At 29.0% G+C, this 23,822-nt stretch overlaps 2 protein-coding genes and 1 long non-coding RNA gene across 3 annotated transcripts; 1 reads left to right on the forward strand and 2 right to left on the reverse strand.

The window, feature by feature from the left end:
- Window positions 1-2,886: 2,886 nt before the first annotated feature.
- On the reverse strand, window positions 2,887-23,021 carry LOC105111465 (uncharacterized). Its single transcript, XM_011006824.1, has 5 exons — window positions 22,794-23,021; window positions 21,922-22,031; window positions 21,450-21,597; window positions 3,364-3,366; window positions 2,887-2,954 (listed from the first exon to the last, which is right to left on the reverse strand). Exons 1-5 carry the CDS (start codon window positions 22,963-22,965, stop codon window positions 2,887-2,889), a joined length of 501 nt encoding a protein of 166 aa, XP_011005126.1. The 5' UTR covers window positions 22,966-23,021.
- On the forward strand, window positions 11,526-18,420 carry LOC105111458 (solute carrier family 35 member F2-like). Its single transcript, XM_011006816.1, has 11 exons — window positions 11,526-12,049; window positions 12,252-12,346; window positions 12,846-12,903; window positions 13,527-13,721; window positions 14,150-14,226; window positions 14,818-14,900; window positions 15,133-15,184; window positions 15,579-15,647; window positions 16,499-16,585; window positions 16,687-16,748; window positions 17,876-18,420. The coding sequence occupies exons 1-11, from the start codon at window positions 11,932-11,934 to the stop codon at window positions 18,108-18,110; spliced, it is 1,131 nt and encodes a 376-aa protein (XP_011005118.1). The 5' UTR covers window positions 11,526-11,931; the 3' UTR covers window positions 18,111-18,420.
- On the reverse strand, window positions 18,814-19,694 carry LOC105111457 (uncharacterized). The gene is made up of 2 exons (XR_839604.1): window positions 19,442-19,694; window positions 18,814-19,092 (listed from the first exon to the last, which is right to left on the reverse strand). It is a non-coding gene; the product is annotated as an uncharacterized LOC105111457 (long non-coding RNA).
- Window positions 23,022-23,822: the final 801 nt, after the last annotated feature.

Raw genomic sequence — 23,822 nt, forward strand, 5'->3', positions numbered from 1 at the left:
CAAATGTCAACTATCAACCACTTGACTTATTAGGCACCACTCACTATTATCACAACTACTAGTCACCTAATTTTTCAAGCATTACCTGCTGCTACAACAACTAACGGTACATAACTTATTAGGCATCACCTACTACTAGTTATTAACTATCGAAACTTTACATATCAAGTCACTAAAGATCTTGATTAAAAAAAATATATCAGATTGTTTGAACTAAAAAAAATAACTTATTATCTAACACATCAACTTTATTCATAAACATCTTGAATTTTGGGGCTCATTAATACAATTAGGAGCAATAAAAAAAATGTTATCATGAGTTATTTTGCAAAAATATTGGGTTTTTAGTGGCTTGTTTTATAAAAAATATTCAATAAAATGAAATTCAAACAATGGCTTTTTCTGTAATTTTTCCTTCATTATGTTTAAAAACATATGAATTAAAAGATAGATTTATAATCTTAATGAACTAGTTGCTTGATCGAATAAGAACTAAACTACAAATAACTGGAGTTATAGGTCTAGGTTAGATACAATTTGGGCTTAAGACAATTTGAAGTTTCGGTTCTTAAAAATTAAGTATAAATTTAAAAAATTCAAAATCAGGTGGAATTCTCCCAATTCTTCAACTAATTATTTAATACATAATTTTGTTTAAAATAAGAAATCATACTTTAGCATGATATTCATATACATTAACTCATTGAAAAGATGGTCTTAAATTCAAGTAATAGAAAATTATGAGATTTGTTGTGATTTTACTTAAAATCTTAAAAACCAGGTAAAAAATAAAATATGAATAAACAATTTAGTTTTACTAGATTTATAAGAATTATATTAACAAAAAAATAAATTGTTCAAGGATCAATGATGGGACAAGTGAATCTTAAAAATGAGATAAACAAATATAATCAAACTGGGTGATGCTAGATATAAAATTGACAGAAATAATAACATAATAGTGTGTGGGTTTTCAAAATTTTAACAATAAAGTATAAATTTAGTTGTTTTTAAATACATATGAAGACTCTGAAAATGATAATAATCAAGAAAAATTTAAAGAGGTGACAATTATATAGAAACATTGATAACATATCATTTAAGTGATGATATAGCAATTATAATATCGATATTAAAGTACATTGTGTTTCAAATAACATTACATGAAAGTTTTAAAAAATATATTAAAAATTAATTTTTTATATTTTTATATTATTTTGATATATTGATATTAAAAATATTTTTTTAAAAATAAAAAAATATTATCTTAATGTATTTTTGAGTAAAAAATAATTATTACTATATTTCTACACACCCCATAAGTGATATATGGCAAATGAATGATGATATAATAATAAAATGACATGAAAAAAAAATTTGAAGGGGAATTTCCCTCCATTTATTTTGTTTTACTTGTAAAAAGAACATTATATAGAATGAACTTCTAACAATGCAAGACATTAAAATTATTTTCTTTTTACATTTTCATATTTGATTAATGTCATAAATTTATTTTTTATTATGAATCTAATATAAAATATTTTTTTAATTAATAAGTATAACTTTTTCATGATAATTTTTAAAAGTAATATTTTAGTTAGATTATCATAAATATAAAAAAATAAGATAACTATTATAAATTTTGATTTTGATTTTGATTTTTTATGGAAAAGCTCCCTCTATTTCTTTGGTTTTTTCTACTTTTTGAAATAAAATATAAAATATAATTACTTTTTTTAGCTTAGAGAAGAACAGAACTGTTAAATTAATAAAAAAAAATGGAGGAAAATTTTCCCTCAGAACTGTTTTATATGTTATTAGTGTCATATCATCATCAATTTATTATATCATCATTTGATGTTGCGTATTATAATTGAAATCTTATTATTTAAATGATACACCATTAATATTTCTGCCATGTACATATCATTTCTTAAAATTTTATTTGATTATTGTAACTTTAATATTATATGCATTTATTTAAAAATATAATTTTTGATGTAAAATTCTTCAAAATATACATATTTATTGTGTTATTGTCTCGAATTGTCATCTTTATTGTAGATATCCTTCCTCGAACTAGAAGAAAAGAAGGGCAGCTGATCGCAGAAGTATGAAGTCTCCCACCACTCGAGAATAGTTGAGAAGTCAGATGATGATGATGTCAGAATCTTTGCTTTACTTAAGTAGTCAAAATCAATAATGGAATATTCAGAATCTTTGCTTTTCTTAAGTAGTCAAAATCAATAATGGAATATGAGTAATATTAAATCAAGTAAAAAACCAAAACCATGTAATATTGTATTGATCGGTCGAAGAGGAAAAGGACACCAATCCCACATTACGCGGCTAGCAGAAGCATTGTCATTTGATAAAAGCAAAAGCTCAATATTCTTACTTGCTTTTGATTATGGAAAGATAGGAAAAGTAATTATCTGTAGTCCATCAAGGGTTGGTGTGATTGTGCATCATGAATGGTTGAAGTTTTGTTTTAATTATAATTTTTAAAAAATATTATTTAATACACACCATAATTTTGCATAGATTCCTTTAAAAACTCAATCTTAAAATTTTGATTATGAAAAAACTGTGATTTTTAACTTCTTTTTAATCTATCTTTTTAAATTATAATCGTAAAAGTTATTATCACAATATCAAATATACATTTAATAGAAACAATATAAATTTGTTTTATTAAAAAACAATCTAATCATAATCTACTTAACGGGGGTTGTAGTTCTTATTTGAAATAGTCACATATAAAAAAACAAGTGAGCATATATATTTAGTTTATAATTATATAATTCATAAGATCATAATAAAATTACAATCACAATAAAAATTAGCATGTTTATTAAGAAAAAATATATAATTTTTCATAAAAGATCAAAATACAATCATAATATGCAAACTAATCATGTAGAGAATTATATATGAAAGAATCAAAATAGCTCCTAGCATGCATTCTAAGCATAAATTAAGAAAATGTTTAAGCAAAACCAATAAAGATATTTACTTGTTCAAGAAATTAGCACATAGCTAACTTGAAATATGTTGTTGTTGTCGTCATGATTAATTATTTGTCCTTAAAGCTTTATTACTCCCTACTTTATATAAAATGTTTGATTTAAATAAGTCTTTTGATATTTTAATATTATTATCTTATTTAGATGTACTTTTAAACAAAATTGAATGAACCAATGAAATTGGATTTGAAATTTTTCAGTAAGGACTGATATTAAACTCTAGATTTTAAAAGAAAATTATGAACAAAAGGAGCTTTAAGAGACTAGAATGAGAAGGATTGAAAAAATAGATGAAATGCCTATCTCAAATAGTGGAAAAAAAACCAACCTTAAACACTCTCTTTAGTCCTTTTTTATAGAGAATTTCAAGGACTAAAAGCTTATGGAATTTCCACATTGATAGCTTTGATTATTTACCATAAAACTATAATTAAACCTAAATATTTGTTGATTAAATAAAATATCTTTTGAATTGAAAAAAATGTTTAGGTTTGAATAAAATCCTTCTAGAAGCAAATCAATGAGATTCTATCATTCATGGTTTAGACTAAACAATACAATAGGCTCAAAAAAATAGTTCCTTTTGGATCAGAACCAAACTCAAATTTAAGTTGGCAAAAAAATAAGATTTTGTAGGATAAAAAATTATTTTACAATAAATTCAAACCTAAGTCTAGCTCAAGGATCGAGGCCCTGGCACAAGTCGAGTCGGGCCAGGCCATAGGCATGTGTGTAGGTTTTAACTCAAAATCCACTTTGCTTAGGATCTCTCTTTTAAGAAGCTCGGGGACTATTTGGGTCTAATTTTAACTTCTCAACTTTCCTCTAAATAAACACCAAGAAAGTTTTATTTTTTTTCTATATGGGATAGATTTCTTTTAGAGGGTTTTAAATTTCTTCAAAACATGTCAATCAATGATTCTTTAAAGATAATTTTTTATTCACCTATAATTTATTTAATACATGTTAATGTTTCATATTAAAAAATTATATTGGAGATTCCAACAAAATCTTAACCCTAAAAGTGAGTGAACCTTACTTTTAATTTGATTTCAAATATGTTCATTAACCATGTTCTTACATAGATTTTCTAACAATTCCCTATATGAATGGAATTTTTCTAATCAATTTTAAAAAAAATAACTTAAAAACTTGTAGAGAGATATTGATTTGGTAGACCAATACATCAAGAGAGATAACTTTTGGCTTTGAAACTTTTTAATGAAATACTAATAGATTTACTCGTTAAATAATAAACATAATGTCTTGAACTATTCAATTTTTGTATAAATTAAGAAAATATTACTCACATAGTTCTCTACCTAGAGATTTCTTTTTGTTCTCACTATTATGATTATTTTAGTGTTGAATAGCTCTTTGATTCATGGATGCTTTGGAGAATTCAATATTTACTAAAATTCTCAAAGGAAAGATCGCATTTCTCACTCATATAGGTTATCTTTTATTAAGATTATTATATTATACTCCACTTAATATACCAAGATTAAAAAAAAAAATCATTAAGAGCACCGCTCACTTGTGATTACACTATAACTACCACTTATTTCATTATAGGAATAATCAGAAAATAATAATTTTCAAGTGCTATTAATATTAAAACTTATATATTGGGATCTCTAATCAAATAGGTATGGTTATCATCATTATATTTTTTATTTATTCTTTTAAGACTTTAAACTCATTGCCGTCGATGAGATATATATAAGCTCTCTTAATAATTTTTTTGTTATTGGATCCATAATATTTTCTTTCAGCTTTAAATAGTTAATGAAAATAATTTCATTTGAGAGCAAATGTTTAATGATATTATGTCTATTATGTATGTGTCTAAACTTACCATTAAACATATTACTTTATGCATTGCCGATTTTTGATTGACCATCATAATGGATGCAAATAGATGGCACTAGTTTTGACCAACATGGAATATCCTCTAAGAAATCCAAAGTTATTTGACTTCCTCTCTAACTTTATTAAAATAAACTTTGATTTCATCATGGATTTTGTGAGACACATTTATTTAAAAGATTTTCATGACATAATTGCTCTATCAAGTATAAAGACATATCCACTAATAGATTTCAAATATTTAGTATCGAATATCCAGTTGATATCGTTATACCCTTCAACCACGATCAAGTACCTGCTATAGTGCAACTTGTAGCCTAAGGTGCTTCTTAAATATTTCTTTCTAATGATCCACACTTGAATTACTAGTAAATCTACTTAGTTTTTTAACCAAATAAAAAATATTAGGTCTTGTGCAATTTATAACATGCATAAAGCTCCTAATTATATGAGAATATTCAAATTGGTCTCCTCACTCACCTTTATTTTTGGATAAATGGACACTTGTGTCTTTTAGTGTTTTCACAATGCTATTATCACCTCTATAAAGTTTATTGAGAATTTTCTCAACATGATGAGATTATAATATTATCAATTCATCATATATCTTATATCTTAGGATGATGTATGTAACACCAAAGATTTTCATGTTAAATTTATTAGTTGACATTTTCTTAGTAGACTTTATCATGTAGTCATTACTTTTCAAAATAAGATATCATCCACATAAAGAAATAAAATTTCCTAACATTTATTTGTGTTCTACATAAAACTAATTATCAACTTTGTTGATTTTGAACTCATTTGCCAGCATTACTTTGTCAAATTTTATATGTCATTGTTTGGATGCTTCTTTCAAACTTATACATTTTCTTTTCTTGTTTATTAACAATAAGTTAACTTAGATTGACTTGTGTCGATTTCAGATGTCGTTATCTTAATATTAAAAAAAGATGTTTTAATTTTTTTTTAAATTAAAATAGTTTTGACTTGTTGTTTGGTTGGCTTTTAGTTTAACCAAATTGATTATGTCGCATTGAATAATTGAACCAACTCCTATATAGTTTTATTTGAAACTTGAGCTAGGCAATAAACTAAGTCAAGAAATATCTAGGTTGACCTATTAGGCTATATTTAATGACATTATCAAATGCCTCCATGTGGCAACTTACAAGCATTGTTTTATTCTTATATATTTTCTAATACACTCACATCCAAATTATTTAAATATTGTTTTTATATCTATATATAAAATTCATACTTCAGTTAATGATGATGAAGATGTTGTCTAGATAACAAATATTTTGGTAAAACATTTTTTTTTAAAAAGAGTGTGTTAATTAGATAACAGGGTTTTAATTAGAAAAATATCTTTTTTATCCTATTTTTAATTTTCAATTTTTTTATATGTGTTTTGATTGCTTTTGATTTTTATTAAATGAATGGCACGGAACAAAAGTTTAATTTTTTTTATTAATTTTAAAAATATTAATAAGAGAAGGAAAAATTATATTAGCAAATTAGTTTGTTTCAATGAAATTTAAATTATTACTCTTCTTATTAAAAAATTGTATCTATATAATTAAATAAAGAAAATCAAAGGCTTCTCCTAAGGCAAGATCAAATATTCTAATTTGTATCTATTGTAAACTTGATGACTTAATCTTTATTAATGTTAACAACTTTTTTTAATATTTATTGATTCATAGAAATATACTGAATGCATTCATCAAATTTTTAGTTCATAATTCAAAAACATTATATTGTTAAAAAATATGTTAGAAACACTTATATATTTCTTTTACATTCAAAATAATTTTGTAACTATCCACACTAGAGTGTGGGATAGTTATCTAGTTTTTATCTATATTAAAAAGAATAGGATAATAAATGGAAAACGTTTTTTATTAGTTTAGAACAAGTAAACATTTATTATTGTAAATTATAAGGAGTTTATTTCCTTATTTGATTTATTGTATTTGAACTTTGAGTTTAGCATTAAGATAATTTATTAAAATTGCTTAGAATAGACTAAAGCAATATAAGAATGTAAAAAAATATTAGTCTTAATTGATATACAAATCAGTTAGACAATAAACTTAACATAAAATAAAAAACAAAAAACTATTCATATAGAAAATGAATGTCTATAAAACTTGAGTCTAGGTATTAAAAAATACTAAAAGAGATAAGTGATTTATTGTGCTCTAGAAAAAACTGTAAATTTGAATAATGTTTTTATGTGTTTATACTTTTTAATTAAAAAAATGACCTTGTTAATAGGATAATATCCTTTTTTGACATGACTTATTGATTGAAATTGAATGAAACAAATTGATCTTTTCATATTTTTTACACAATAAAAATACATAAACACCCATGAAAAAAATAGTATTAAATTAGGGATTTATTTTTTTCAAGCATAATAAAATAACTTTTAAAATATAAAATTATTAAGCTGGCTTACGAGGGCATTTTCATATTCTTCAAGTTGATTTTTTATTATAACCAAGTTAAAAGAGGAGCAATTTAATATATATATATATATATATATAGTGATTGGCTCGTGCAGTTTGGAGATACTTAGAAGCAACATGTGAGTCATCTTCTAGCAGATTTATAATGGTTTACAAGATGTTATTCAAATCATCTTGGTGACCCTCCATCTTCAGGCGGCTTATGAGGCCAACAATCCACTAGTTTATCATTGTTAGTTTTTTTTTTTGTGGCCTTTAATTTTTTAAAATATCCCTTCAATTAGATCTTTATTTTTTTATAATTTTTTTTATTTAAAATAATTTATAAATTTGAATTGTTTTAAATTTGATTCTCTTTCAATTTTCATCTAACATACTTGGTCCTCATTATTTTTATTGCTATTTTTTGTTTTTTATCCTTTTCTTGATTTAGTTTTTATACTAGATTTTGTCATCATTTTGTCATTGTTATTTGTTTTATTTTTTAGTTTTGGATGATTGAGATTGTTATTTATTTTATTTTTTAGTTTTGGATGATTGAGATTTTTTATTTATAGTTTTTTTAGGTTTGCTTTTTATGATATAATCCAGTTTCATAACTTAGATCACGAGTTTCAAATATTTTCTCAATTTGACTTTGATTTTTTTAGGTTATTTGTTTTTTTTTTTTTAATTTTATCATTTAATAATAGTTAATCAAGCATCTTCATTCGTTCGAGTCAAGTTTTTTTTATTCTTTAAAAAAAATAAATTTATAATTTATTTTTAAATACTTGATTAGTTAGTAATTAAGTTTTATTTTTTATTTATTTTATGAGGTTATAATCGAATGTGGATGAATTAATGGGTAAGGGGCTCACGTACAGGTCTCTAAATTTTTGGCAATTTCCAAAGAACCATAATGAGTTATTTCCTATTTCTGTGAAATTAAAGCTTTTTAAATATAATGATTTAAGAGTTGAAGTCAAAGAATTCCAATCGCTGCAACACTGAAAAAACCATTATTTGGGAAAGGCATTTTACCTCGTGAAGCGAATGTCAATCGTATTGGTCGAACTTGGGCTTTTCCTATATTTGTTGCCGAAAATATACAATGTGGATCCTCGAAATGCCGATCATACACATACTATACTAAATATATTTTCTTAGGAGGAATTCATATTACATTCTACTAGTTATTTGAATTATGCTTTATGAGTTGAATAAATTTTTTTAATAAAAAAATAAATATATAGCTTTTTTCAACATATTCTTACAGAAAAAAATCAAAATTATAAATTGAAAAGCCTATATATACATTTAATTAAATAAATCAATAAATATATATGTTAATAAATGCAAACAAAATGTTAATGCAACCATTTGACTCGCTTTATTGTGGTTGAATAATTTTTTTAATGCAGAAGAATGAATATGTGAATGTTATTAATATATTTGTTGATATCAAATAAAAAGTATAATTATAAATAAAAAAACCAATATTTATATATAAAAAGATAAAGTGAAGATCACATGTGTTAATACAAACTTGTAAAACTTAAAGTTAACTTTTAACATAAAATAAAAATAGGACAATGTTGTAATTGCCACACCAAAACATATTTTCCTTTTAGTTTTTGCATAATAATTTAAAAAAAATGAAGGAAAAAGAAGAAGAAGAAAGGTTTAAAGAATTAATTACAAAAAAAAAGATAAGAACAAAAAAAATAGTGATAAATAAATAAAGTGATAAATATGTTTAAGTATAAGGTAAAAGAAGAAGAAGAAGAAGAAATCTAAACAATAATGCTTCTAAAACATTAACCAAAAAATTACAGATATATCATATCTATTATAAAAAAAATTATAATTATATTATTTCTACAGTGATTCATTATTTTTTCAGTGTATGTATAATTTTTCTATTCTTAGAAATAATTGATGCTATATTATAAGATCAATCAAAACTGTGACAAAAACCCCATGTTTAAAATTATTACAGAAAAATGATATGTAATTATTCAATTCATACAAGAAAATAGAGTATATTATAAATTAGTCACTTTAGTTTTTATAAAATAATCAATTAGTCTCTCTTGTTTCAAAAACTAATAGTTTAATCCTTTTTTATTTTATTTTCTTCTTCAATTTATTTATATTTATTTTTAAATAAGTAAACAAAAAATCCATAGAACTATAAAAAAAGATATTATTTAAATTAAAATAATATTAAATTATGTGATCAATACTAGTTAAAACATTAAATAATTAATTTTTAAAATAAAAGAGATGAGTCAATTCATTTCTAAACAATAAAGAAACTAATTTATAAATTACTCCAAGAAAATATAAATAAATTATTATAGTATAAATTAAAAGAGATGGTGATATTAATATTGATCACTTAACAAAAACTATTCATTTCAATAGTATTTTTTTCTAATTTTTTTAATTATCATGGTATAAACTAAAAGATGTGGTGATTTTAGTGTTCATCACCTCGCAAAATACTATTTATTTTAATAGTTATTTGTTTATATTTTTCCATATATCGCTATTTAATTTATTAGATATTAGGCTTTATAATTAATTATGATTTGTTTTATACGTGATTAGTTCAGTCTTATAATTCATGTCACAGGTTAGTAAGTTAACTTTGTTGACTTAAGTTCTTTATTTGACTTTTTTAATCAGTATTTATTTTCTAATTTTATACTTTAACATTTAGTTTATTAAAAATTGAGTTTTATAATTTATTGTGATTTACTTTATACATACTTGATTAACACAAGTTTTTTTTTCTTTTTTTACTATAGTATAAACTAAAAGAGGTGTTATTCACCACCTCAAAACATATTTATTTTTATAGTGTTTTTTTAATATATTTTTTTAATTTCATATCTTAATATTTAGTTTAGTAGATAATAATTTATTATGGTTTACTTTATATGTGGTTAGTTTGATCTCATAACTAATGTTACAGGTTTAATGAGTTAACTCAATTGACTCTATTTTTTATTTTTTAATTGATTTTTTATTTTTATTTTTTCAATATTAAGTTGATTGGAAATTACGTTTCATGATTTATTTTTATTTATTTTTTATGAGATTATCCTAATTTCATGACTTGGGTTGTAAATCTGGTGAGTTAATTAAGTTAGCTCGAGTTTTTTTTTTATCTTTTTTGACATTTTTTTAATTTCATCCTTCAGCGTTGAGTTGATTATAAATTAGGTTTTATGATTTATTTTGATTTGCTTTCTATGAGATTATTTATGTTTTATAACTCAGGTCACGTGTTTTGCGAGTTAACCTGTGTAAAATGAAGTATTTTTATTGTGTTTAGTTTTTAGATTGATTTTTTTAAAAAAAATCCAACATTAAACAATGAGTTTATTGAATATTGAACTTCATAATTTGCTTTAATTTATGTTTTATGAGATTATCACTATCTCATTACCTTGATCATGGATTTGACAAGTTAATCTAGGTTGACTTCGGTAATTTTTTTATTTACTTTCTATAAGATTACCTCGATTTCATGACTAAGATCATGGATTTGATAGGTTAACTAAAATTAAAAAAATATTATTTTTTAATTAATTTATTTTTTAATTTTATATTTTAATATTTGATTAATTTAGAATTAGATTTTATAATTTTTTTTCATTTTGCTTTTTATAAAATTATCCCGGTCTCATTACTTGATACACAGTTGAGTCAAGTTATTTTTTTTAGTTTTTTATTGATTTTTTTAATTTTATTTTTTAATATTAATTTAATTAAAAATTAAATTTTATATTTAATCTTGATTTGTTTTTATAAAATTACTCTAATTATAATTCAAGTCGTGAATTTAGTAGATTAACCTACAACAATTTAACATTTTAACATGTTTTCACATTAATATTTTTTAAAAACATGTTATATTTTTTTTATCAAACTATATTCTAATGAATTTTTAGATTATTTTTAATTTATAAAATAATTAAATTAAAATCAAATCAATTTTTATACAACTTTTTTATTCCATAGTACAAAACATACTAGTAACATCTATATGCGTTTTTATATTAAAAAATTTATATGACCGGCAGCGTGGGCAACTATTTTAGTACGCTGCAAAAAGAATAGAAGAAGAAAGGTGGCCATCAAAGTTGCCGAACCTCCCGTCTCCCTCCCTCTCCTTCTCTCTCTCCATACTTCAACGTCTGGAGTCAAGTTCAGCATAGAATCTCGGAACTCCAAACAGCCGTTGGTTGATCTTGATTCTGTTTTTTCTGGAATCAAATTGCATGTAGAAAACAAACTTTCCTTTTCCACCTTCACTGTCAAGTTGGTGGCTGTCACTCACTCTGTATCTATCAATATCATCATCAACCATCAACTCTTTTTTCCTGTCATTTCCGTCATCAAAAAGACTAAACCTGAAGTGGGTTCATATTCTTTTGCCAACTCAATCCCATTAAGACATTACAAAGTTGGGTTTTGTTTATCCTTGAACTACACAACTGGGTTTTCGGAAATTCTTTGTAGATTGTTAGGTGTTTGTGTTTAACAGAGATATTAAGAGGAAAACAATGTTGAGCTTTAAGGAGTTTTGTACAACGAAAACGTTGTTTGCTCTTGGGTTGGGACAGTTTCTCTCTCTTCTTATTACTTCTACTGGATTTTCATCCTCTGAACTTTGTAGAAGAGGTGCAACTCCTGTTTCTTCTTTCTTTAGCTCATTAAAGATTTGATTTTTATATCTTTACTTGCTCAGAATTCTTTTCCTCCGCCCCCCTGATTAGCTAGCTGTGTTGTTGTCAGATAGCAAATTTCATTTTTATTTTTTTGTGTTTTTGATACAGTAGTATTCTAACTCGATTCCCTGTATATGTTTGCCATTTCAATTCAGGAATTAATGCACCGACTTCTCAGTCTTTTCTCAACTACGTTTTCTTGGCCATTGTTTATGGAAGTATTATGCTTTACCGGAAGCAAGCACTTAAGGTGATTTTCTTTGTTTCAACTTTAAATCCAATTCTTCACAACCAACCCCCCCCCCCCCCCCCCCCCCAGATTATTTGACCACAAGCAATTGGTTAGTTATCACTATGTAATTTAAAAGTGAACTCATTTGCTGAATTTGCTTCAATAATTGGAGTTTTGTGTTGTTCGGAAGTGATTGATTATAAAAGAATTTATTTCTTGGATGTCCGTCATTAAGCTGCGGGGATGCAGTGGATGAGTGTAAGAAAGTAAGGACATGAAAAACTGAGAGAAATCCGCTTGATCATTTTTTGAGGTGATAGGAGAGTTCCTGATGAAATAATTCCTCAGAGTAGAATATTGATGCAGATGCAATATAAACCAATTTGAGTTGATAGTGAAGAATTTGGGCTGAAACTCTTTTTTCAATGATCTTTTTCATTGTTTTGCTTTTTTTTTTTCATTTTAATTTTAATTTGAGATGTTTATGTTGTTGCATCTCCTTTTGGAATCTGTGCAGGCAAAATGGTTCTACTATGCGATTCTTTCATTGGTGGATGTAGAAGCCAATTTTCTTGGTGAGTAAAATACTTTAGTGGCGGTACTGACTAGGTATTTAGTTCTTGTATTTTCTGCACTACCGTTGACTTTTAATCTAAACAGTTGTACTAACAGCTCTTTTTTTTTTCATTTGCTTTCAATCTTTTTTAACCGATCTTGTATTTTTAGTATCTACAGATTAGAGAATCCTAAAGATGTAAACTTCCTGCTAGGAAATTGCATCTCTCTTGATTATAAAGCAAATAATCAATTTGGTATCGGTGGTCTTTTCACTTAAGCCCCATTCATTTTCTCTGATTAGCATCTAGTTGTGATTCTATGAAATTGCATTAAGTACTTTAAATAGACATTTTGCTCCTTTTGTTGTGGTCAATCATGAAGCTGGTTACTTCTCACACATTCTCAGCAGTATAGAGTTGCATCTGCTGCTGATAATCTGTTTTGCTATATGGTGGAAACAGTTCTTAAAAGAATTAGTGAATTGATAAATGAGAACAAGTTATTCTACCTTGATGTCACTGACCTTACTGATACTTGCTTTGTATTTTTTCAAAAAGAAATGCTACCTAATCCTTTCATTATTAAAGTATAAACTGAGAATTGTGACTGTTAAAGTGATCTTATCCTCATTCATGAGCAGTGGTGAAGGCCTATCAGTACACATCGATCACAAGTGTCATGCTGCTGGACTGTTGGTCGATCCCTTGTGTTATGGTTCTTACATGGTTTTTCTTGAGCACAAAGTACAGGTTCAAGAAAATAGCTGGAGTAGTAGTTTGTGTTGCAGGCCTTGTTATGGTTGTTTTTTCAGATGTTCATGCTGGTGATCGATCAGGTAAACATATGCTGTTTCATTCACTTTACCATAATTTTGTCCTGCCTCCTTCATTCATTTTTCTTTAGTGTTTGGTTGTTGTTTGTTCCATAACCTTAGGCCATCATTTATACTCAATGGTAATTCATAATATATCTTTTGGAGGGAATTTTTCCATTTCCTTATAGCCGTCCTTGAAAATAGAATGTTATGTTGGTGGTGTCTTGATTGTTTCACTTGCTCGTAAACCAGGCAAGGTTGGTATTATCAATTACCTTGTATGCCTAAATTCTCCAGTGCTGGAGATACTGTCTCTACTTTAAACTTTAAGATTCAAGATGCAACTGTACCCATGTTATTGTGTATAATATTTCATATCCATTTCCATCAAAGTTTTGTCTCGTATTATTGGATGATTATCTCTTAATAAGTGGGCTGTTTTCTTGTAGGAGGGAGCAACCCTCGTAAAGGAGATGCTATTGTTATTGCTGGTGCAACGCTGTATGCTATCAGTAATTCCAGTGAGGTATGCCAAGTTGCATGCTATAATTTTGTCTTGCTGAATATTGGTTCATGTTCTCTGATCCTCAATGCTGCTTCCATTTGGCAGTTTTTCTCTCATAAGCTTACTTTTTCACAAAAGCGTTACTGACATTTTAGTTGATTATAGTGTGTACAATGATGATCTTAATCCAATTTTTGCTTTTATTTTTGGTTTTTAGTTTGACCTTGGGAGGCAAGGTACATAGCTGTTACCCTCTTCTTGATATTTCTGCAAAACTTTTACATATAAACAAGGCAACCAAAAACAAAAGGAAAAAAACAGAGACAAACAGCGAGAGAAAGCTAGCTTAATTTGCTCTTTCTATTCTCATGCTAGAGCTTGATTTTTTTAATTTAAGTTTTAGGTTTGAAGTTGGTTCTCCAGATATTGATTGGATGGTTTCTTATTTATGAATTGACAAATAATTCTTCTATTGAATAATTTAAAGTCTAAGTTTTTATTCATTCTATCAAGGGGGCTTTAAAGTAATACATGTTTCAATGATATAAATATGTTATATTTGCACAGTATATAAAATGATTTATCCAAATTTTATTTCCATCTGTTGTGCAGGAGTTTCTTGTGAAAAAAGCTGATAGAGTTGAGCTCATGTCGCTTCTAGGCTTTTTTGGTGCCATAATCAGTGCCATTCAAATGTATCCTTAATTTAATGACTCATTTTGATAGCTATGAGGAACATCGGGTTTTCTACTGATGAGTTATTTTATTTTATTCTGTATAAATTTTTTTACTGTTTCTTAAGTGATCGACTTTAAAACCTCATGATATCCAAAACTTGTGATTGTTTGGTTAAGTTGATTGTGCGGTTCAAGTTGGTAAATTGTTGCTTTTTTATTTCCAATTTTTATTCCTTAGTGATAACTACAGAAGTATTCTGGAGCGCAACGAAGTTAAATCTATTCACTGGTCAGCTGGGGCAGTATGTTTCTTGTCTATTCTCTTCTTCCAGAGCATTTCTATCTTGCATTTATTTTTGCTTTTATTCTTGTTCTCTTAACTCACCTATCACAATAGAATGATAGCTTGGTAACTGATGGTTTAATAGTTCTGTATAGATGTCTTTGTAATTTATTCCTGGTGTTAGATGATGCTTAACCAAAATCAATTCAAACACATTAGTAAAATGGCTCAGGCCAAAAAAATTCAAGAGAAAAATATGAAAATGAAGGTGGGGTTTAAATATCCTGTCAGTATCAATGGGATAATTGATTTGCTTTAAATTTAATGCATGAATTTAATACATATAGAAGTTTTGAAATTTATTCATGTTTAGAGTTTAATTTCATTTGTTTGCTTTATGGTTTTGGTTTCAGGCTCTTCCGTTCTTTGGATTTGCAGTGGCAATGTTCCTGTTCTACTCATTAGTCCCGATCCTGCTTAAGGTATGGATGTGAGTTACCTTAGGACTAACTAAAAGTTTGTAAGAACATGGCCAGACATTGGAATGAAGAACTTCAAATTGGAGTTTGAAAGATGATGGTTGATTGTGAGCTGCCTCTTTGAATTGAATTTCTTTTTCAAACTTTATAGCTTATATGTATCAGATTAAAATCTTCTTGGCACCTAAAACACTTGTTATATTAATAGAAATCTGTTCATATCCCACATATACACCACCACTGATTAACTTGGAACCTTTCTATTAGTATTTAATTATGTTCTAAATTAATAGAGTGTTTTCATTTTGTCAATTTATCATCCATCAATTATTAGCACCAATATAATGCTTTGTGAGATGGTGCCAAGCCAACCATTAATAGGGCATGAATACGGTTTCAACTTACATAATCTATGACAGTTTGGTGCTAGCATGAGAGGAGCTAATCCATATGTATCAGTTGTGCTTCTGTTATTTTTTAAACCTGCGCTCTTTTGCTGTCAAGGACCTTGTGGTGTTACTACTGCTAGCCTCATTGTTTCCAATTTTCAACATAAAATTTATTCTAGACTTTCAAGCTGCCATCACCTTCATCTTATGTCTTAACTTCAGAGAGTTCTTGTCTTTTTTACATGTTTCTCACGAGCCCAGGAGGGGCTCTTATAATTTATTGTAAATTTGAACTTTTTATACCTGCAATTGTAACTTTTGGACAGATGCGTAGTTCAGTCTGATATTCCAAACAGAGTTTTATTCAACACTCGAGGACAAGTATTAATTAGGCTGACCCCATGGATGATTTATACTGGTGCGTGCATGTGCTCACCTTAATATTCTGACTCCTGCTATTTACAGATTAGTGGTTCCACAATGCTCAACTTGTCTTTGCTGACATCAGACATGTGGGCTGTCATGATTCGCATCTTTGCTTACCATGAGAAGGTTTGTTAACTAATAACTTTGTATGGATATGAGAATCCAAGTTTTATGCATGCTCAAATGTTTACACTTGGAATTTTCCCTCTGATGTCAATACTGTTCAGGTTGATTGGATGTACTTTTTGGCCCTCGCTGCTGTTGCTGTTGGGCTGGTCGTTTATTCAGGGTATGCAATTTTTTTTTTAATCTTTCTCTCTGTTGCAGGTGATAAATTCATAAGAATAATAAAAAATCTCTCTGGGCTATGATATTTACCTGAGCTCCTTTATCAGGTGCACTAACTAGCAAATGAGTTGGAGTTTGGGTTTGAATAAACTGTATGTCGTTACATATCCCAACTCTGTTATGATTCCAAAGGTTAGATCATGGAAAATATTTTGGATGAAGTAGGTCTGCCTGACTTTGATGCAAGGTTCAAAACAGAGTAATATTTAGCCATGCTAGATTTGTACACAAGCTTCGCTTAGTTAAGGCTACATGAAATGGACCTGATGGTGTTTTAATGGCTAGGCTATTCCCATTTCTGTCATGTTGAGCATGCTCTATTCATTTTACCTTTCTTGGCCCCTCGCTGCAAGTTACTTTTTGTGATCCTGATGCCTCTGAGGATAGACTAATGCACAATTCCAGTAGAATCTTTAGTTTTTTGCTTGTCTGTTAGTTTTCTTCATTTCATTCTCATCTTTCTTTGTTTTTTTTTTTTTGGGATTTTCTGGCTGTACTCTTATTGCCACTTCATCTTGCTCTAGGCTTTTGGGTTAAACTACCGTTTTTATTCGAGTCTTTGCGAATGAGTGTCAGCCAAGTTGTGTTCTTTTGAAATAGAAATTGCTGTGAATGATGAAGTCTAGGGTCACTTATTCAGTACAGGGAGAAGAAAGAGTTCTTGTGAAAGTCGAGTAGCGTCAAAAATATATGTTTTCACAATTGTGGAATCGCCATGGAACGCAGTTGGGTTTGCTGCTTGAAATCAGTCACTGTCCAAAGGAACAAAAACAACGAATGCTGCTGCTCTTTTAATAATGTAATAAAACTAGTATTGAAATGCTTCACCAATCACCATCCTTTCATGGACAACTTGGTTTTGGAAAATAGCTTGCTGGCATGCAGTTAAAAAATATCTGATGTCACTGAAATTTCACTCTGGTGTGCGATAATGAAAAATAAAAAAATTAAGATAACTCTTCTCACGTGTTCTTCATCTCATCCCTTGGTAATATGATGATAGGTCACTTTCTCCCTTGTGTGAGCCAACCATATTACACGTGCCCAACTCTTATGTTTTTTATGCAGGGGTGACAAGGAAGAGGATCAACACTGTGCTTATGTTGTTGATGAAGACGCTGAGGGTAGCAGTAAACATTTTGATGAGGAGGCTTGTTCTGGAAACCGCAGTCAAAAAACTATACTTGGGAGCTCAAAAACCGGGGATAGTAGCAAGCGTGATCTTGCTAGCACCGGCATTGGAGATGGGCAAGACATTGAGAACAAGAATGTGGGAAAAGATGTATGGGGGAAGAAATCATAGTTAGGCATCAGAGGAAGAAATGAAATTGAGAACATAGGAAAAGTTGCAGGGGCTAGAAATCACGACTTAGGATCTGCTTTCAGGATGAGAAAGGGCACTCGTCTCACTGCTGCTCCAAAACACTGTAGATGTCAGCTAAGTTGGGGTGTTGGATAGCGGAAATGAGGGGGACAATCAACAATCAATAATCAATTTACAGCTTCTAAGTATTTTTTTTAATGCATAATTGCAGTTCTTCATTTTATGTTGTATGACACTGTGATCACCAGTCATTTAATTTTTTGAAGTATATTTTTAACCTTTCTTAATATTTATAACGTATTAGGGTTTGTTTCACCAACTTTACAAATGGTTTTTGTTAAAAACTTGAAAAACTACTTTGGTGGGCACCTGCACAGTAATAAGATAAGCATACCGATTTCTCCATATTTGCTTCCTGGTTTCACCAGAAGTGGCTAAAAGCTTAAACAGTAAGATCGCAAGCGCAAAGACACGGGTTTTCACAATCGCTCCCTCCTCCCCGCCCCTAGATTCTCCTCAAGAGCTTGAAAACCTACCTGTCCTTTTTCTTGAGAATGTTGAAAACTTAACCGTAATGCGCCATCCATGCAAGCATACCAACATATAGAAACTTGACTGTTAGTGAATCTGAAAGAATGCTGGATTGGAGTGCGGGGCTGGTGCACAAAGAAATTCAGCCACGTTAACAATATTGGAGGAACTAAATAGCTCCTTCTGGTCCTTTATTGAAATAATGTACAAATATGTTAGCACAACCTGTTGCTGACAAATCTCCACTTGTTTAAAAACAAAGGGGAAAAAAGAGAAGAACTAAGCCTGCACTTTATTTTATGAATAAAGCCCTCATTAAAATTAGTTACATGAAGAGAACTACGACTTGGAGTCCCCAAGCTCATCTTCGGCGAGACCGAGGGATCAACAGCTGATGCATCTGCTTTTGTGCAGCAACTTCACAGGTAGCCTGCAAATTATATATAGACAAAAAATCAACAAAAGTGTAATCTTTTATCCTGGACACTTGGTGTCAAGACCCGCCAAAGAGCGTGTGGCTCAATTTCAAGAACAATGGATGCCTCCATTAATTCCAAAGGCACCAATAAAACTTAAATGTTTCTTGCTTGTGAAGTTATTGAGTTCAAGTTTTCCTGCATAACTAAAAAAGTTGCAACAAATGCACTTGAATACAGGCACACATTCCCCTTGATACATGAAACATCCATTTCTTCAACCAGTTACATTTTCAGTGCCTCTCATATAAAGGAACTCACATGTGGAGAAACAACCTTAAATCAGAGGGCAGAGGATCGTGCCATTATAATGAATTCTAAATATGTGTTCAAAGGTCAGGGGAGAGTGGTGGACACTTCACAAAAAAGTATCAAGTGATTAGAAATTTTCAAAGAGAGAATAAGACTAATATCGAGGGACATCTTTGGAATGAAACATGAGTTACTATTATGCTATCACAAAAGAACTGTTGTACTTTATGGACCAAATTCAAAAGATATGGATATGCATTAAACATGAACAAATAAAACAAGAAATAAAATTGGTTTTCCAGTGACTACCTTTACAAATAGCACTGCTACATGTATATATATATATATAAACACCTTATGCAGCATATTTGACATTCTGTTTCAACAATGGCAGGAACTAGACAATTTGGACAGTTACATTATACATTGGCCAGGCTTTCATATATGGAAATCTATTACCTGATTAGCCTGGATAAGGAATTATCTGTTGTGCTACATATCTCAACTATGCATTAGATTGCTTACCCGGACTTCGAAGGGGAATCAATGAGTTCGTGCTTCCACCCCAGAGAAAATTCTAACATCCATGCCAAGGTTATCAATCCCAACCAAATTAGCTCCCTATATAAATTCAAAGGGAATGCATCATGAAAAGGAAAGGAAACAGATTGATCAACTATAAATGACTGTGCTTGAGCAGGAGAGCAAACAGAAGGTTCTCATAAATGTTGCACAAGTGTCTTCAACCAAAGATAGAAGAATGTTGTGAAAGAGACTCCAATCAAATTCTTAGTTCTAATCTTCATCACAATGATTGGATAGTCTATTATGGTTGATTTAGATAGCCTGATATGGCTTACAGTAAAACAGGGTATAGGGTAGCTGTATATTTGGACATCCACCTTCATTCCGATTAGTTTTTATAGCTTATAAATAAACACAAAAGGGCAAAATGAGTTAATTTCCACTGATAAATTTATAGCATCTCTTTGGGAGATTATTGTTTGATGGATTCAGATGCCGTTCTTAAGGGCTTAATTGCATATTAGATTGTGTTTCACTTTTTTCCTATCTCAAGTGGTAATTGAATACTATTCACAGTTGATTTCATGGCATAACAAGGATTTCAGAGAAAAAATTTCAACAATGGCAATAGGGAAGACATGAATCGTTCAAGAGTACTACTTTGGAATTGTGAAAACAACAGTTTTTGCGATCAGGATTTTTCTCCTAGCCAATCTATTCATAAATACAAACACAGTTTTCAATATTTTCTTGACTGCAGATTACTTGATGAAACATTTTGTAAGTGGTTGTCAAAACTAAGCCCATTATGACTTCAATGAAATTCTTGAAGATCAAAGAATGAAGCTTACTGTAAACTTCAAGATGATGTGATAGAGTGGTTAGATCACTTTCAATCTTGTCCAGTTTGACAAGGCAAGTTTAAAACCAGTTCACTGGCAAGAATGGAAAAGGTGATATTGGGATTATACAGGTAACTGAATGTTTTGTTCTACCTCAAAATGTTGATGCATGCACAGAAGTATGTCACTTTATTGAGAGAAAAAACCAATCAGTGGTTGGGTCCTCTTAAATCTGAAGCTGATCCTGTAACCGTTAATTGTGATTCTTTGAATATCAACGAGCCACAACATATAGATTTCTTGGTTTGGAATTTTCTTTTCCATGACCATCCATTTATTGATTTGTCAATAAAAGTTCCAAGTTATGCAGCTTTTCAAAGATGTTTTAAGTCCTTCATTTGCTGTTCAAAGCAGACAAGCTGTAACTTTTTTTTGTCATGGATGTGAGTGTTTGTTGCCTACGAGTACTTCGAACAAGCGTACATAGAAGAAACAAAGACAAGACGATGAACATGTTTACTTTTTTACAGAGGTTTGCTTGCAAGTTCCTATAACACAATGTCACGTATCCAAGCAAACAAGAAATGTGTTCTACAGATCATAACAAGAAAATATGCTGTGTAGAGCTTGCAAGTAATTTGAATAAAGAAACCAAACATATTGAGGGATAGCAATCCAAAGCATTTATCTACCAACATGAAGACCCTTCTTCTTAAAAAGAGCTTTAAGAGCAACATTGCATCTACTTCCCTTTCCGCTAAAGTGCTCTAGAATTGCTGAAGTAGAGTGAGCAAGGACATCAAGCTCTGCATCTTGAAAATTTTGTAAACCAACCAGAGACTGCAATACCCAAAGAAATGCACGTTGTCATGGGCAAGGTTGAACTGTGGTACGTGGAAATCACTGCAGATAAAACTTATATAATGCTTTCCCTCCAGTTAGAATTTAGTAATGGCTGAAAAAAATGTAATTCTGAAAACAAATTCCTTGAGTAAAACAACAATCATATATTTTTTTTCAGTTCACATTCGTCTTAATTATATTTCAAAGTAAAATCTAGCCTCCCTGCCCCTGCGAGCTGGGCCTCCAACCAACCCAAAGAAAACATGCAATGCCATGCAGGTCATGATTTATGTGCTGAAAATATGGTTATTATGTAAATACCTGAGACCTATACAACGAAAATAGCTCTATTCTCAAGATCTCCAAACGATGGGGAGTTGAGCCAGAGCTGCTTCCATCGCTTTTGGAGCTAAAGCTCAAAATTTCTCCATCTAATGTGGCAAAAAGGATAAATATGATGAAATAATTGCACAACCTCATAACAAGCATGTTCTAATGCAAATGATAGAGAATGCCACCTGAAAATGTTGTTCTTCATAGATCAGATTTATACTAAATACCAAGAACTTCCCTCGAATGAATAAATATATAATACCAGGCACACATTTCATTCTTTTAAATGGTGAAAATTTACATAAGAACCATCCCTGAAGAGTATTGGCAACGAAGCATGCCATCCCTAAAATCCAACATGGTGTAGATACTCAATTCATAATCGACAAATGAAACTATTTTGTTCCTTAAGGTATCCATCTGATTTCAGTATCCCCATCAATCCCACTTCACTAGTGTGATTCAGCTAATGGTAGGTTCGTTTCATGAAGAGTTGGAACAAAGAATGGTAAAAACAGCAAATAGAAACATGTTAAACATGAGTAGAATTGAAGTTGGAGATAAGGGAATAAGATTTAGGTTTGACAAAAACCTCTAACTTCTGTAATTGATTGACAAAAGGAGTTGTCTTGTAAGAATAGCCCTAGCAGCTGATCTGCACTGGTTAAAAGTTCTCAATCCTAATTGATACAGAAAAATAAATTACTACTCATCCTGATTGACTAATATTATTAAAAGTCAAATGCTAGTACCATGAAAACTAGAAATCCTATAAGGATTAACAGAACAAAAATCAATAAGCGAACTTTAGAAGTTTCTGCATTAGATAGTTTGGCAAGGTAAGCACAACGATTAGATACCTTTCCAGTCTGAATTACAGCCATCACTATCTTCACAGTGAAATGACCTTCTTAAGTACGATTCTTCATCAGCAAAAGATGGCCTCAGACAGCCCACAATAGAAACACCATTTGATGGATGGTCCATTTTTCTACAGTATTCCATATTGATTGCCGATGAGGAAGCAAACATCAGGTAAATAAACAGTTAAAAAAAAAAAGAATATGTCTTTCCGTATCGTTTCTCATGGACCTAACTCAATCATAAAACTGATTTTTAAATAATTAAATATATTTCTTGAATAACTACTATTTCTGAAAACTGAATAGCATAAAAACTGATTTTCTTTTTTTTATATTCATGATTATGATTTTATTTAGTAAGTTTTTTATATATATAGATAGTATCAAATATGACAAAACTTAAATTTACTATTCTTGATATATCTAAAAATAATTTTTTGTCATAGATTCTTGATGATGAGATTCATTTATAAGTTATGAATCTTGAAAAGACCATTAAAGAATAAAATAATACATTATTGCAAGATTACTCAAAAACAATGATTTTTATTCATTATTATCTCTACAAAAGATTAAAAGTTTAATATTCCATAATAAAAAATCCTCTTGTTTTGTAACAAAACCTAAAGGAAATATATGACCACCAAACATTTATCATACTTTTTTAAGATCGTTATAATTGATTGCATATGAGGTTATAATATTTTAAATTGATTAGTGAATATAATTATACTCCTTTTAAAATTACTTCATAGCTAAAATTATATGGTGAAAATATCACAGAAGACCAAATGTAAAAAAAAATATTATGTACTTTTTCATGCCTTAAATATTATCTTATAGCAACAATATAAAAAATGTAATTTCAAGAAGTATTCAAAACTAATTTCATATTTTATTGTGGCTAAACAAAATAATGAGTTTTTGATGAAAAATCATCAATCACATCCCAAATTCCAAACCATTCCTTGAAGTGAATGGAATCTTTGTCCAAAAGACAAAAAAAAAAAAAAAAACTATTGGTAT

This window comes from Populus euphratica, unplaced genomic scaffold (assembly GCF_000495115.2).
Source record: "Populus euphratica unplaced genomic scaffold, PopEup_1.0 scaffold296.1, whole genome shotgun sequence".
NCBI classification, from domain to species: Eukaryota; Viridiplantae; Streptophyta; class Magnoliopsida; order Malpighiales; family Salicaceae; genus Populus; species Populus euphratica.

Coding starts and splice junctions, on each gene's coding strand:
- LOC105111458 (XM_011006816.1), top strand. CDS start 11,932: ATGTTGAGCTTTAAGGAGTTTTGTACAACGAAAACGTTGTTTGCTCTT. Junction 12,050..12,251: donor CTCTGAACTTTGTAGAAGAG/GTGCAACTCCTG, acceptor ATTTCAATTCAG/GAATTAATGCACCGACTTCT. Junction 16,586..16,686: donor TCTTTGCTTACCATGAGAAG/GTTTGTTAACTA, acceptor AATACTGTTCAG/GTTGATTGGATGTACTTTTT.
- LOC105111465 (XM_011006824.1), bottom strand. CDS start 22,965: ATGTTTGCTTCCTCATCGGCAATCAATATGGAATACTGTAGAAAAATG. Junction 22,032..22,793: donor CTGTAATTCAGACTGGAAAG/GTATCTAATCGT, acceptor TTGCCACATTAG/ATGGAGAAATTTTGAGCTTT. Junction 21,598..21,921: donor TTTCGTTGTATAGGTCTCAG/GTATTTACATAA, acceptor TGGGTATTGCAG/TCTCTGGTTGGTTTACAAAA.